At 49.0% G+C, this 13779-nt stretch overlaps 2 protein-coding genes across 6 annotated transcripts in view; one reads left to right on the top strand and one right to left on the bottom strand.

Annotated features, from left to right (window-relative positions):
- FANCD2 (FA complementation group D2) overlaps window positions 1–1267 on the bottom strand; it is a 183552-nt gene extending 182285 nt beyond the window's left edge. The window contains exon 1 of one of the 5 annotated variants that reach the window (XM_084633083.1): window positions 1181–1267. The gene's annotated coding sequence lies outside the window, so the exon portion shown is untranslated. The remainder of the gene's footprint in view (window positions 1–1180) is intronic. The other 4 variants (XM_084633084.1, XM_084633080.1, XM_084633082.1 and 1 more) reach the window with 4 other exon arrangements.
- EMC3 (ER membrane protein complex subunit 3) overlaps window positions 1193–13779 on the top strand; it is a 28518-nt gene continuing 15931 nt past the window's right edge. Inside the window, exons 1-4 of the mRNA XM_084633085.1 lie at window positions 1193–1328; window positions 5304–5472; window positions 6822–6879; window positions 8819–8912. Of these exons, the coding sequence (XP_084489211.1) occupies window positions 5318–5472; window positions 6822–6879; window positions 8819–8912 (307 nt within the window). The 5' untranslated portion in view covers window positions 1193–1328; window positions 5304–5317. The remainder of the gene's footprint in view (window positions 1329–5303; window positions 5473–6821; window positions 6880–8818; window positions 8913–13779) is intronic.

The raw sequence follows: 13779 nt of genomic DNA, 5'->3' as shown, positions 1-13779 counted from the left end.
CACACACTCCATTACCACAGAGTCGTGGGGGGGCACCATCCCCGCACACTCTCCATTACCACAGAGATGGGGGAGAATCATCCCCACACACACCCCGCTACCACAGAGATGTGGGAGGGCACCATCCCCCCACACACTTTGTTACCATGGAGATGTGGGGGGGCACCATCCCCACACACACCCAGTTACCACAGAGGTGTTGTGAGGAACCATCCCCACATACACCCCGCTACCACAGAGATGGGGGGGAACCATCCCCTCCACATCCCGCTGCAATGGAGATGTGGGAGAGCACCATACCCACACACACCCCTTTATCACAGAAATGTGCGGGGCACCATCCGCCTCACAACCCGCTATCTCGGAGACATGAAGGGGCACAATCCCCACGCACACCACATTGCCACAGAGACGTGGGGGGACACTATCCCCGCACATAGCCCACTACCACGGAGATGCAGGGGGCACCATCCCCACAAACATCCCACTAGCACAGAGATGTCAGGGGGCACCATCCCCACAAACATCCCACTAGCACAGAGATGTCAGGGGGCACCATCCCCACAAACATCCCACTAGCACAGAAGTCACAGAGACCATACCCCACACACACCCCATTATCGGCTGTGCATAACTGCCCATTGCCATGGAAATGCGGAGTGGAACCATCCCCGCACGCAGCCCGCTACCACAGAGACGTGGGAGGGGACTATCCAGCCACACCCCCCACTACCACAGAGACGTGGGAGGGCACTATCCCCACACACATACCCCGCTACCACAGAGACGTGGGAGGGCACTATCCCCACACACACACCTCGCTACCACAGAGACGTGGGAGGGCACTATCCCCACACACATACCCCGCTACCACAGAGACGTGGGAGGGTAGTACCCCCCCCACACACACACCCCGCTACCACAGAGACGTGGGGGGGTTACTAGTGCCAACTCACTGTTACCACAGAGACGTGGAAGGGCACCAACCCCCGACACCGTTACCACAGAGACGGGGGGAGGGCACCATACCCCCATAAACCTCTTTGCCATGGAGACGGAGGGCACCATCCCCCCAAACACCCGCTACCATGGAGACCGGGCCGAGGAGCGGAGGAGGAAGGGAAGCGGGAGGCCCTGCGGCCCGTAGGAGACATCCCCACGGCCACAGAACCGCGGTTACCGTTCGCGCTGACAGCTCCAGACTCTACTCGTGTTTCCCGCCAGGCAGTGAGTCCTGTCTCGCCATGATGACCTAACAATTACGTATTTCCTGGACCTCACGGAAAGGCTGCGTTCAATCAATCCCGGAAGCGGAGTCAAGGCGAAGGGTGAGGAGGGGCTAAGGCCCGGGGAGGGGGCTGGGGTCTCTGTGCTGGGTAGGGGGCAGTAGGCGGCTGTCGGGCCGGGGGGGGCCTGGGGGTCTCTGTGCTGGGCAGGGAGCAGTAGGCGGCTGTCGGGCCGGGGAGGGGGCTGGGGTCTCTCTGCTGGGCAGGGAGCAGTAGGCGGCTGTCGGGCCGGGGGGGGGCCTGGGGTCTCTGTGCTGGGTAGGGGGCAGTAGGCGGCTGTCGGGCCGAGGAGGGGGCTGGGGTCTCTGTGCTGGGTAGGGGGCAGTAGGCGGCTGTCGGGCCGGGGAGGGGGCTGGGGTCTCTGTGCTGGGCAGGGAGCAGTAGGCGGCTGTCGGGCCGAGGAGGGGGCTGGGGTCTCTGTGCTGGGCAGGGGGCAGTAGGCGGCTGTTGGGCTGGGGAGGGGGCTGGGGTTTCTGTGCTGGATAGGGGGCAGTAGGCGGCTGTCGGGCTGGGGTCTCTGTGCTGGGTAGGGGGCAGTAGGCGGCTGTTGGGCCGGGGAGGGGGCTGGGGTCTCTGTGCTGGGCAGGGAGCAGTAGGCGGCTGTCGGGCCGAGGAGGGGGCTGGGGTCTCTGTGCTGGGCAGGGGGCAGTAGGTGGCTGTCCAGCCCGGGAGGGAGTTGGGGTCTTTGGGCCGGGCACAAGGCAGCAGGTGGCTGTTGGGCCAGGGAGGTGGTTAGGATCTGTGACGGTCCCTTCTGGTGTCATCTGGACCAGTGATCTTCTAGGTCACCCCAATCCTTGACTCTGGGAACCAGCCTTACCCTGCTCTGCTGTGAGAACCCCCACTCCTGGGCTGTTCACGCACTGCCTCTGGCATGTAAGCTGCTCCCAGCGACTTGCAGCCGAATGACACTAACCAATATCTCCGGTCCCAGACACAACTCTAGGAACTTCTGTGTTGCAGTTGTCAAGTTATGCTCACTGGACGCTGCAAGCTCATATGAATTCATCATTTTATGTACCAGGCTTGTTATCCCCAGGGGAGTCTCTGACACGCTTCAGACCAAATGCACTGCTTCAGGTAGAATAAATATCGAACACATTTATTAACTATGAAAGACAGATTTTAAGTGATTATAAATCAAAACACAAAAAGTCAGAGTCGGTCAAATGTAATAAAAACAAAACACATTCTAAGCTGATCTTAACACTTTCAGTACCCTTACAAACTTCTCACAACAGGCTGGCTGGTTGCTCTTCAGCCAGGCTCTCCCCTTTGATCAGCGCTTCAATCGCTTCGTGGTGATGTCTGTAGATGAAGGTGGAAGAGAGAAGGGCATGGCAAACGTCTCTCCCTTTTGTCATGTCCTTTCTTCCCTCTTGGCTTTGCCCCTCCCCCCCCCAAGTCAAGTGAGCACTACCTCATCGCATTCTCAAACTGACCAAAGGAAGGGGGGTGACTCACTCGAGAGTCCAACAGATCCTTTGTTGTTGCCTAGGCCAGTGCCCTTTGTTCCTGTGAGGCTGGGCTGGGTTGTCCCATACATGCCCCGATGAGGTGTGAACTGCTCCTCTGCTTCTGGAGAGTTTTTGCTTGGGTTTGCTTTAGGCCATGAGGATGCATTTTCAGCCTCATAACTATATACATGAAATTACAATCCATAACATTACCATAACAACAATGCTCAGTACATCATAAGCCTTCTAAAGACACCCAACATGACAAACTTTGCATTAGATACCACACAAACATATTATAAGAATGAACATGGGGGTACTGGGTGATCCCCCGAGGTACAGAACATCACAGGGTCTCTGTGCTGGGCTGGGGGCACTAGGTGATTGTCGGGCCAGGGAGGAGCCTGGAGCCTCTGGCCCAGCAGGGGGCAGTAGGTGCTGTCCGGCCAGGGAAAGGGTTAGGGTCTCTGTGCTGGGCATGGGGCAGTAGGTGCTGTTGGGCTGGGGAGGGGGCTGGGGTCTCTGTGCCGGGCAGGGGGCAGTAGGTGACTGTTGGGCCGCGGGGGAGCTGGGATCTCAGTGCCTGGCAGTGGGCAGTAGGTGCCAGTCAGACCGGGGAAGGGGCTGGGGTCTCAGTTCCAGGCACAGGGCAATAGGTGGCTGTCAGGCCAGGGAGGGGTCTAAGGTCTTTGTGCCAGGCATGGTGCACTAGGCAGCTGTTAGGCTGGGGAGGGGGCTGGGGTCTCTCTGCTGGGCTGAGGGCGGGAGGTGGATGTCGGGCCGGGGAGGGGGCTAAGGTCTCTGTGCTGGGCACGGGGCAGTAGGTGGCTGTTGGGCTGGAGAAGGGGTTGGGGTCTCTGTACTGGGTAGGGGGCAGTAGGCGGCTGTCAGGCCAGGGAGGGAGCTGGGGTCTCTCTGCTGGACTGGGGGCAGCAGGTGGATATCCGGCCAGGGAGTTAGCTGAGGTCTCTGTGCTGGGTAGGGGTCAGCAGGCAGCTGTCAGGCCAGTGAAGGGGCTGAAGTCTCTGTGCCGGGCAGGGGGTAGCAGGCAGCTGTCGGGCTTGGGAGGAGACTGCGGTCTCTGTGCTGGACTGGTTGCAGCATGCGGCTGTTGGGCTGGGGAGGGGGCTGGGATCTCTTTGCTGGGCAGGGGACAGTAGAAGTGATGGGCGCTGGCACGTGGCAAATGGGGCATGGTGCCCACACACACCAACCCTGAGGATCAAACAGTTCCCCACTGCTACTGTTGCTTTAACTTCCCTTCTTGCATGTAATGGATGGGTAATTTTTGATGCTCTTCGTCCTTATCATCAGAAGAAAAATCGCTGTATTCATAACTCGGCTTATCAATCACAGGGTGACTAACAGCAGATAAAACTGCAGTTAAGACAAGTCAGTCTGTAGTTCTAATGAGTGTTAGCAGTCCTCAACCATCCAAGGAAGGCAGATGATCCTTGCAGGAAACTCAGTCCTCACAAGAATCAAATGAACATTCAGCAGGAGTCAGGCAGTGTGGTGCCTTCCCAGAGCCAAGACATGAAACTGGACACACTTCTGAAGTTAGCGGGCTAGGAGCTATGGGTGATTGTTCAAATTGGCACTAATGACACTGTGTCAATGAATAGCTCACAGATATGAGTTCAGGGAACTCAGAAGCATGCTGAAAAAGAATGTTCAAGCGACCTTTTCCAAGCTCCTACCTGCCCTACAAGCAAAGGAAGGCAGAAGATTCTAGCTGTGAACCACTGTCTACGTAAATGGCGTACAGTGGAGGGTTTTGGTTATGTGGAACATTGGGCCTCCTCTATGGGAAGAGGGGGCTGTGTAATTTGGATGGCCTACACCTCAGCAGAAGGTGGCCCAATCTCTTCAGGGACAGGCTGACCAGAGTAGTCAGGTCAGGGGGTTAAATTAATAGCAGAAGGAGAGGGTAAAATGAGCACAAAGTTGAGATGTTGAAACAAAATGAATCAAGGAACCAATGGATATGAAGAGAAGAAATGATTGAATTGCCTATACACTAGTGTTAAAAGCCTGGATAGCAAACAACAGGAATTGGAATTACTATCATGTATAGGGGGGGGAAAACTGTGATCATGGAGGACTTCCGTTTGAGTAACACATACTGGAGGTCTCATGCTGCCAGTACTAAACCACCACTGGAATTTCTAAACACTGTACATAGCAATTTCCTGACTCAAAAAGTGTTGCAGCCGACATAGGGGAATTCTTTATTAGACTTTGTCCTAATAGATGAAGAGGGAATGGAGCACAGAACTAAAAATTAATGGTAGCTTAAGTACAAGTCATCATGACTTGATCACATTTATAATGTGCAAACAGAATGAAGTCCAGACCAGAAATATATAGACTTGGTGCCTTAGAAGGACCAATTTCACAAAATTGAAAACAATTATGAGCCAAATCGTGAGATAGCTGCTGTTAGTCACCACATGCTAGCAAATACAAGTTCAGAACACACCATTTTTCCGAATGAAGAGTGGAAAGTGCTACGTGTCTTCAGGATGTAACGCATAATCAGGTCCATTTTGTTTACCAGAATCTACTCTAAAGATGAGCGAACCAGAGCTGCTGCTGGACTCCAATATCCGGTTATGGGTGGTTCTTCCAATTGTTTTCATAACATTCTTTGTTGGGATGATTCGTCACTACGTGTCCATCTTGCTCCAAAGTGACAAAAAGCTCACTAGGGAACAAGTGTCTGACAGGTAAGTTAACAAGTGCACCAAAATTTTCCTACGGCCTTTCTAATAAAGCTAGGATAAAAGAACATTAAGTTTGCAAAGTCAAAAGTAAGGAAATGCCAGGATTAAAGTTGCTTGTGCAAGCTTAATTTGGACTCCTTGTCTGTATGCAATATGAAACAATTTCTAATTACATGATCACATTTTTCCACTGGACCCCATCTCATTCAATGAACTTGATGGATAGAGCTTACTGAATGAACAGATATCCAGTATTTCTTTTCCTTATTCACTGTGTGGCCCCAGGCCATATTTACTGTACTATTCAAATCCTATTATGTATTAATTTCCTCATGGACCTTTATGAGGTGCTTATCATATAGCATCCGAGGATTTCATGAACATTCTGAAAAAAATTCCCTTGGTTCCCAAGTTTCTGTCACTGGCCACAGTGGAAACAGGGTATTGAACTAGATGACTCAAAGACCTGGTTCATGCGAATAATTTCTATGTAAACTCAATTATCCTGCTGTAAAAGGGTGGAAAGATGCCTTTGTTGGAAGGAGTTCTTAAAACAGGCTGGAGAGTGTAAAGGTAATACAGACAGGGAGTATTCATTCATTATGTTCATTTATCTTTTTTTGTCTGGCTGTCCCTAGTCATGTTTGGATCTCGAGCTGCAACTATTTTTTTCATTGGGTACTACTAATTTTGCCATTGATTTACCCTCAGTATCACTACTTCCTCTTAATGAAGACTGAGGCTAACTGAGGAATCTATTCTTACGTATAAAAAATTACACTGATTCTCGTGCTGCTTTGCACAATACATTTCCTATTAAATCTTGTTTAAGTTGGGACAGCAAAGATTTTGGTTAATGAACTCTATTTAATGCTAGACATATTTTTGGTTTTCCTATAAAAATTGCCTTTAGATCTAGAAGAAGCTGCTATTATCTGTCAGAAAATTCTGCTTAAAGGAGGCCCAAAAATCCATGAAGCTGCTTCATGGAGTCTAAATGTCATTCCAAAGGGTACATATACAGCATGTGATACAATTTAATTTGTCCTCCTCTCAGGAAATCTTCTTTTCCCAATCTGGAAGGAGGAGGAAGAGGTGACCTTTTTATTCCTCACCCATCCTGATTTATGAGTGAGATGCTCCAAACTGTGAAAATTGATACTCTGGAAATTAGTTTCCATTAATAAGAAGTTGTCTTTATATTTGTGTGGTAGATGTTGCTGAGTCAGCCTTTCTCAGCTCAATTACTGTCCAGCATGTTGTTTACCTAGAGCTCACTTGCAGCCCTCATTTCTACTCTTCTCTAATATTGATCTTCGATAGTCCTGCAATAATGGATTTCTTTTTTTTAGCCAAGTCCTAATTCGAAGCAGAGTCCTCAGAGAAAATGGAAAATACATTCCAAAACAGGTATGTACATGTGTGAAGCTGCATATTTGAATTTCTTTAGTCTTTTTATGAAGTCTGTATAGAGAGAATGATGACCTAAATGAACATAGATTTATAAATTCCTAAGCCAGAAGGGACCAATGTGATCATGTAGTCTCACCTTCTGTATAACACAAGTTACAGAACCCTCCCCTGAAAATAATTCCTAGAGCACATCTAGAAAAACATCCAATCATTATTTAAAAATTATCAATGATGGAGAATCCACCACGACCATTGGTAAGTTGTTCCAGTGTTTAATTACTTTCACCGTTAAAATTTTACCCCTTATTTCCAGTATCAATTTGTCTTGCTTCAACTTCCTGCCATGGGGCATTGTTATATCTTTTCTCTCCTAGATTGAAGAGTCTGTTATCAAATATTTGTTCCCTGTGTAAGTACTAATAGACTGTAATCAAGTCACTCCTTAATCTTCACTTTGTTGGCTAAATATACTGATGTCCTTGAGTCTACCACTATATTCTAATCCTTTAATCATTTTCATGGCTCTTTTCTGACCCCTCTCCAATTTATCAACATCCTTCTTGAATTGTGGGCACCAGCACTGGACACAGGATTCCATTAGTGCCAAATACAGAAGTAAAATAATCTCTCTGCTCCTACTCAAAATTCCACTGTTGATGCATCCAAGGATCGCATTAGCCTTTTTGGCCACAGCGTCGCCCTGGGATCTCATGTTCCGCTGATTATCCACCACGACCCCCAAATCTTTTTCAAATATTAAGTGCAGAAAGTAGCATTAATTCATTGTTAAAGTTGAGACTTGTGCTCAAATGTCAGACAGTTCCTAAAGTAGTTAAGGTTCTTGTAGTAAGATTTATGTGTTCATTTTGTATATAAAATGTTACATGTTTAAAAAGAAAAGCAGTAATGTGGAACACTGCAGTAGGTTACGGGACATGGGCTGATTGGTCCCAACCGGGATCAAACATTCACCATCAGCATTGATTTAATTTCTTTCAAAATATAAATAGTTTGTTCTCAGTCTCTGAGAATATTGGGAAGCCATCTTTGAGAAAAAAAGAAATGTAGTAAGGTGTAAGTCTCCTTGGGAGCAAATGGCTTCTGTGCATGAAACAGTCAATAATGTTTGAGATGTGGATGTCTCAAATGGAATTTCAGAGATAGACACTAACCTGGGGGACATTGAAGACAGAAGCTCTGCCCAAATACAAATCAGTTATTGAAATTACTGGGATCCAGGGGAAAAACCTAACTGGCTTCAAGGCTGAGCTTGATAAGCATACGGAGGGGATGGTCTGATGAAACTTTCTACAGTGTCTTGTAGCCATTCTGCGACTGCTAGTAGCAAATATCCCCACTGGCCAGTGATGGGACACTAGTTGGGGAGGCCTCTGAGTTACTACAGAGAATTCTTTCCCAGGTGTCTGGCTGTTGGGTCTTGCTGAAGTGCTCAAGATCCAACTGATTGCTGTATCTGGAGTTGGGAAGGATTGGCAGAGATCCTGGCAGGTTTTTGTCTTCCTCTGCAGCATGGGTCACAGGTCACTTGCAGGTTTAAAATAATGTAAATGGTGGATTCTCTGTAACTTGAAGTCTTTAAATCATGATTTGGAGAACTTCAGTAACTCAGCCAGAGCCTAGGGGTCTATTATAGGAGGGGTGTGGATGGGGTTCTGTGGCCTGCAATGTACAGGAAGTCACTCTAGATGATTAGGATGGTCCCTTCCAGCCTTAAAGTCTATGAAACCTGGAAAGCCGAGCAAGACTGTACATGAGGTTATTGCATCTCTGCAGGAGAGGAAGGAGGAAATATGAAAAAGGCAAAAAAGACAAGCATGCATCCTGAACATTCGAGAGAAATTCTGCTGTTTGTAAACTCTGTTGTACTTGTCTGGTTCCCAGCCCAGTTAGAATTTGCTCTTTCTTTTGTTTTCAGTCTTTCCTGACACGGAAGTATTTCTTCAATAACCCAGAGGATGGATTTTTTAAAAAAACAAAAAGGAAGGTAGTGCCCCCTTCTCCAATGACAGGTATGTTAAGAGATTATTGCAAAAGACATTCTAAGTAAGCAGGTGGCTTTCCTGACAAGTCTCTAAAGCTCTCTTGTAACTTATTTTTTTTATTTCCCCCCCTTAAAATATAAACAACGTAATAAGGATAGTAATAAGATGCAGGCCAGTCAGTCTCACCTCAGTCCCCGGAAAAATCATGGAGCAGGTCCTCAAAGAATCAATCCTGAAGCACTTACATGAGAGGAAAGTGATCAGGAACAGTCAGCATGGATTCACCAAGGGAAGGTCATGCCTGACTAATCTAATCTCCCTCTATGATGAGATTACTGGTTCTGTGGATGAAGGGAAAGCAGTGGATGTATTGTTTCTTGACTTTAGCAAAGCTTTTGACACGGTCTCCCACAGTATTCTTGTCAGCAAGTTAAAGAAGTATGGGCTGGATGAATGCACTATAAGGTGGGTAGAAAGTTGGCTAGATTGTCGGGCTCAATGGGTAGTGATCAATGGCTCCATGTCTAGTTGGCAGCCGGTATCAAGTGGAGTGCCCCAGGGGTCGGTTTTGTTCACTATCTTCATAAATGACCTGGAAGATGGTGTGGATTGCACCCTCAGCAAGTTTGCGGATGATACTAAACTGGGAGGAGTGGTAGATACGCTGGAGGGCAGGGATAGGATACAGAGGGACCTAGACAAATTGGAGGATTGGGCCAAAAGAAATCTGATGAGGTTCAATAAGGATAAGTGCAGGGTCCTGCACTTAGGACGGAAGAACCCAATGCACCGCTACAGACTAGGGACCGAATGGCTAGGCAGCAGTTCTGCGGAAAAGGACCTAGGGGTGACAGTGGACGAGAAGCTGGATCTGAGTCAGCAGTGTGCCCTTGTTGCCAAGAAGGCCAATGGCATTTTGGGCTGTATAAGTAGGGGCATAGCCAGCAGATCGAGGGACGTGATCGTCCCCCTCTATTCGACATTGGTGAGGCCTCATCTGGAGTACTGTGTCCAGTTTTGGGCCCCACACTACAAGAAGGATGTGGATAAATTGGAGAGAGTCCAGCGAAGGGCAACAAAAATGATTAGGGGTCTGGAACACATGACTTATGAGGAGAGGCTGAGGGAACTGGGATTGTTTAGTCTGCAGAAGAGAAGAATGAGGGGGGATTTGATAGCTGCTTTCAACTACCTGAGAGGTGGTTCCAGAGAGGATGGTTCTAGACTATTCTCAGTGGTAGAAGAGGACAGGACAAGGAGTAATGGTCTCAAGTTGCAGTGGGGGAGGTTTAGGTTGGATATTAGGAAAAACGTTTTCACTAGGAGGGTGGTGAAACACTGGAATGCGTTACCTAGGGAGGTGGTAGAATCTCCTTCCTTAGAAGTTTTTAAGGTCAGGCTTGACAAAGCCCTGGCTGGGATGATTTAATTGGGGATTGGTCCTGCTTTGAGCAGGGGGTTGGACTAGATGATCTCCTGAGGTCTCTTCCAACCCTGATATTCTATGATTCTATGTTGGTTTGGCTAGGGTCTACAAGCAATTGCATTGGGCTCACAAGTGATGGTATTTTATGTTGCCTTGTCACTTGCTGACCTCTGATCACCTCACTTATATCCTCCCCCTCTGCTGAAGTGAGGCCATGAAGCTTGGGTAGAGTCTTTAGGGGGTTAACATCTTTAAAAGGTAAACTGCAAAAAATTGAAAAACTGGCCTTATGCTTTCCTTTTTGTTGCTTTAAATAAATAAGGAATAAGCATTTGGGGGTTTTCCCCCCTGCATGTTTTTAGCCTTAGGTCATGTCTACACTGGCAAATTTACAGTGCCGGCAGTTACAGCGCTGCTTAGGGAGCGTCAAAGGAAAACTGCTGTGGTTGGTTCACACCGACAGCTGCCTGTGCAATAGCGTGTTCACACTTGCAGTGCTATTTGGAGTGGTGCACTCTGGGCAGCTATCCCACAGAGCACCTCTTTCTTTTTTGCTGCCAAGACTTGTGGAAAGGCAGAAGGGGTCGTGGGGCATCCTGGGTCCTGTCTCAATGTCCCGTGATGCATTGCTTCGCATCCCAGCAATCCCTGTGTTTCCGTCCGCATTTGGTGCCATCTTTCAACGGTTTGTGTGCTGCGTGCCCTGCCCTGCCTCTTTCTGGCTGCAGGAATGGATCCCTAGCTGTTGACAAGAATGCTGTTCGCACTGACCATCACGAGTGGCAGTGGAGTTATTCCTTAAACTGCAAAGGCAAGAGGAGTGCAACATGGATTTCGCCACACGTAGTAGCTATGGCAAGAGATTTCTTGTGGCATTCACAGAGGTGCTGACCCCTGTGGAATGCTGCTTTTGAGCTCGGGAAACAAGCACTGAGTCCTGGGATCACATCACGATGCGCGTCTGGGATGACGAGCCATGGCTGCAGAACTTTTGCATGAGGAAAGCCACATTCTTGGGACTGTGCGATGAGCTCACACCAGCCCTGTGGTGCAAGGACAGGAGAATGAGAGCTGCCCTGCCGTTGGAGAAGCGCGTGGCAATTGCACTGTGGAAGCTGGCTACTCCATACTGCTACCGATCAGTCGCTAACCAGTTCGGACTGGGCAAGTCGACCGTTGGACTCGTGTTGATGCAAGTGTGCAGGGCCATTAATTGCATCCTACTCCAAAAGACCATGACTCTGGGCAACGTCTGAGAGCTTGTGGATGGCTTTGCACAAATGGGCTTCCCTAACTGCAGAGGGGCGATAGATGGCACACACATTCCAATTCTGGCACCAGACCACCTAGCCACCAAGTACATTAATCGCAAGGGGTATTTCTCAATGGTTCTACAGGCACTTGTGGATCACCGTGGGCGTTTCACAGACGTTAACGCAGGCTGGTCCTGAAAGGTGCATGATGCACACATCTTTCGGAACACTGGCCTGTTCAAGAAGCTGCAAGCAGGGAATTTCTTCCCAGACCAGAAGATCACTGTGGGGGGAAATCAAAATGCCCATTGTGATCCTGGGAGACCCCGCCTACCCTTTAATGCCATGGCTCGTGAAGCCAGACACGGTTCAACAACAGGCTGAGCAAGTGCAGAATGACTGTGGAGTGTGCATTTGGCCATTTAAAAGCCCGCTGGCAATGCCTATATGGGAATCTGGACATGGCCGATAATATTCCTATGCTTATAGCTGCATGCTGTGCGCTCCATAATATTTTTGAAGGGAAGGGTGAAAGGTTCACTCAGGGCTGGACTGCAGAGGCTCAGCGCCTGAAGACTGAGTTTGAACAGCCAGAGACCAGGGCTATTAGAAGGGCACAGCACGGGGCCATAAGGATCAGGGATGCTTTGAGGCAGCAATTTGAAGCTGAAAGCCACTAATATTTGTTGCTATGCTCGAGATTGCAGTGCTTGTAATGCTAGGAGGTGATTGGTGCACATGATGCAAGAAGGGGCCTTAACATAGTATGTTGCTTTGCGGTGCTCTTTTTTGCTTTCCCTTAATAGAATAAAGATTGATTTCAAACAAGCACAATTTTTTATTGAAAGGCAACAACCAGAGGAGAGAGTCAAAAGAAAAAATTCATCAGCAGGGAGGGGGATTGTGGGGGGAAATGGAAGGAATGGGGGAATGGAAGGTCTCAAGAGGAGGAGGGCTCCCGGGATGGCTACAGATTTGTGTATGTCCAGGGATCATATCCAACTTTCTCCTTTGGAGTACGATGCAGCGGGTGCTGTACTTCATCAGGGCCAAACTACAGATTGATGGGTGTTGAGTGTAGTGGGTATTGGGAGTCCACACTACTGGACTGTGAGGAGGGAGGAGTGGAATGCTGCGGGTAGAGAATGGAGCCAGGAGATTGATAAGGGTGTGTTGGCAGTGGGGGGAGTGGCACATGGGAAAGAGTTTTGCGACAGTGGCTGCAGGGGAGGGCGGGCGCAGAGCTGCTCGGTTTGAAGAGCTAGTATCTCCTGGATTGTGTCCTCTTGGTGCTCCATAACTGTTTAAGAGCCGCTCCATGGCTTCTTTCTGGTGTGCCATGTTCTCCTTTCGTTCCCTCTTCTCACTGTCCCACCACTCCTTCAATTCCTTTTTCTCGGCGGCAGACTGCATCATAACCTCTCGCATAAAGTTCTCCTTAGTCCTTCTTGGCTGCTTTTGAATTCCTCGCAACTGTTCTGCCACCGATAAGGGAGGCTGGCCTCCCAAGGTCATCTCTGTGAAGTTTAAATGCAACATTTTACAGAAGCAGTGTTGTTTGCAGCACAGACAACACTGTTTCAGTGCTTTAAAACACAGCCAGTACTCACACACCTGACACTAACTGGCTGACCCCAGGCAAGCACACATAAGCCACAAGACCCCCAAAATGGTGAGTAGCCGCAGGGGCAGGGTAAATCACTGTTCCCGGATCCTGCTGTACACTGGGCATGTGGCTCTTGGGCACTTGGGGAGAGCCAGCACTGTAGGATAGGCCTGATAATCATTCCTGTCCCCACACTTTCCACAGGAGGTGATCATTTTGGAAGATATCTCACTGCTGAGTGTGAGCAGGGAATCAAGGGAGAGTCTTCTCCAAGCCTGCGGCTTCCGCCCTGGCCCCTATGTGGATAGCCTGTGTGCAGCTATGGTCCCTGCCTCCCCTCCCCACCCCCCCCGTGACGGCACAGTGGCGCGGGAAAGTTACAGTTAATGGGGCAAGAAACAGCCGAGGAATCTGCGGGAGCGGATTGCCCAGTGTCTCCACAAGAGTTTCCTGGAGATCTCTGAGGGAGATTCCCATGAAGTGAGGGAGTGTATCAGCAGCCTTTTCCACCTCTCAAACTAGGCATGATGTGGGAGACAAGCCTGCTTTCTGCAACACTCCTGCCCCCAACAACTTGCTTCAGCAATTCCCAAAATCAGATTCACTTAC

This window comes from Lepidochelys olivacea (assembly GCF_965140295.1).
Source record: "Lepidochelys olivacea isolate rLepOli2 genome assembly, chromosome: 7".
Classification (NCBI taxonomy): Eukaryota; Metazoa; Chordata; order Testudines; family Cheloniidae; genus Lepidochelys; species Lepidochelys olivacea.
This window is presented reverse-complemented; position numbering and strand designations above follow the sequence as displayed.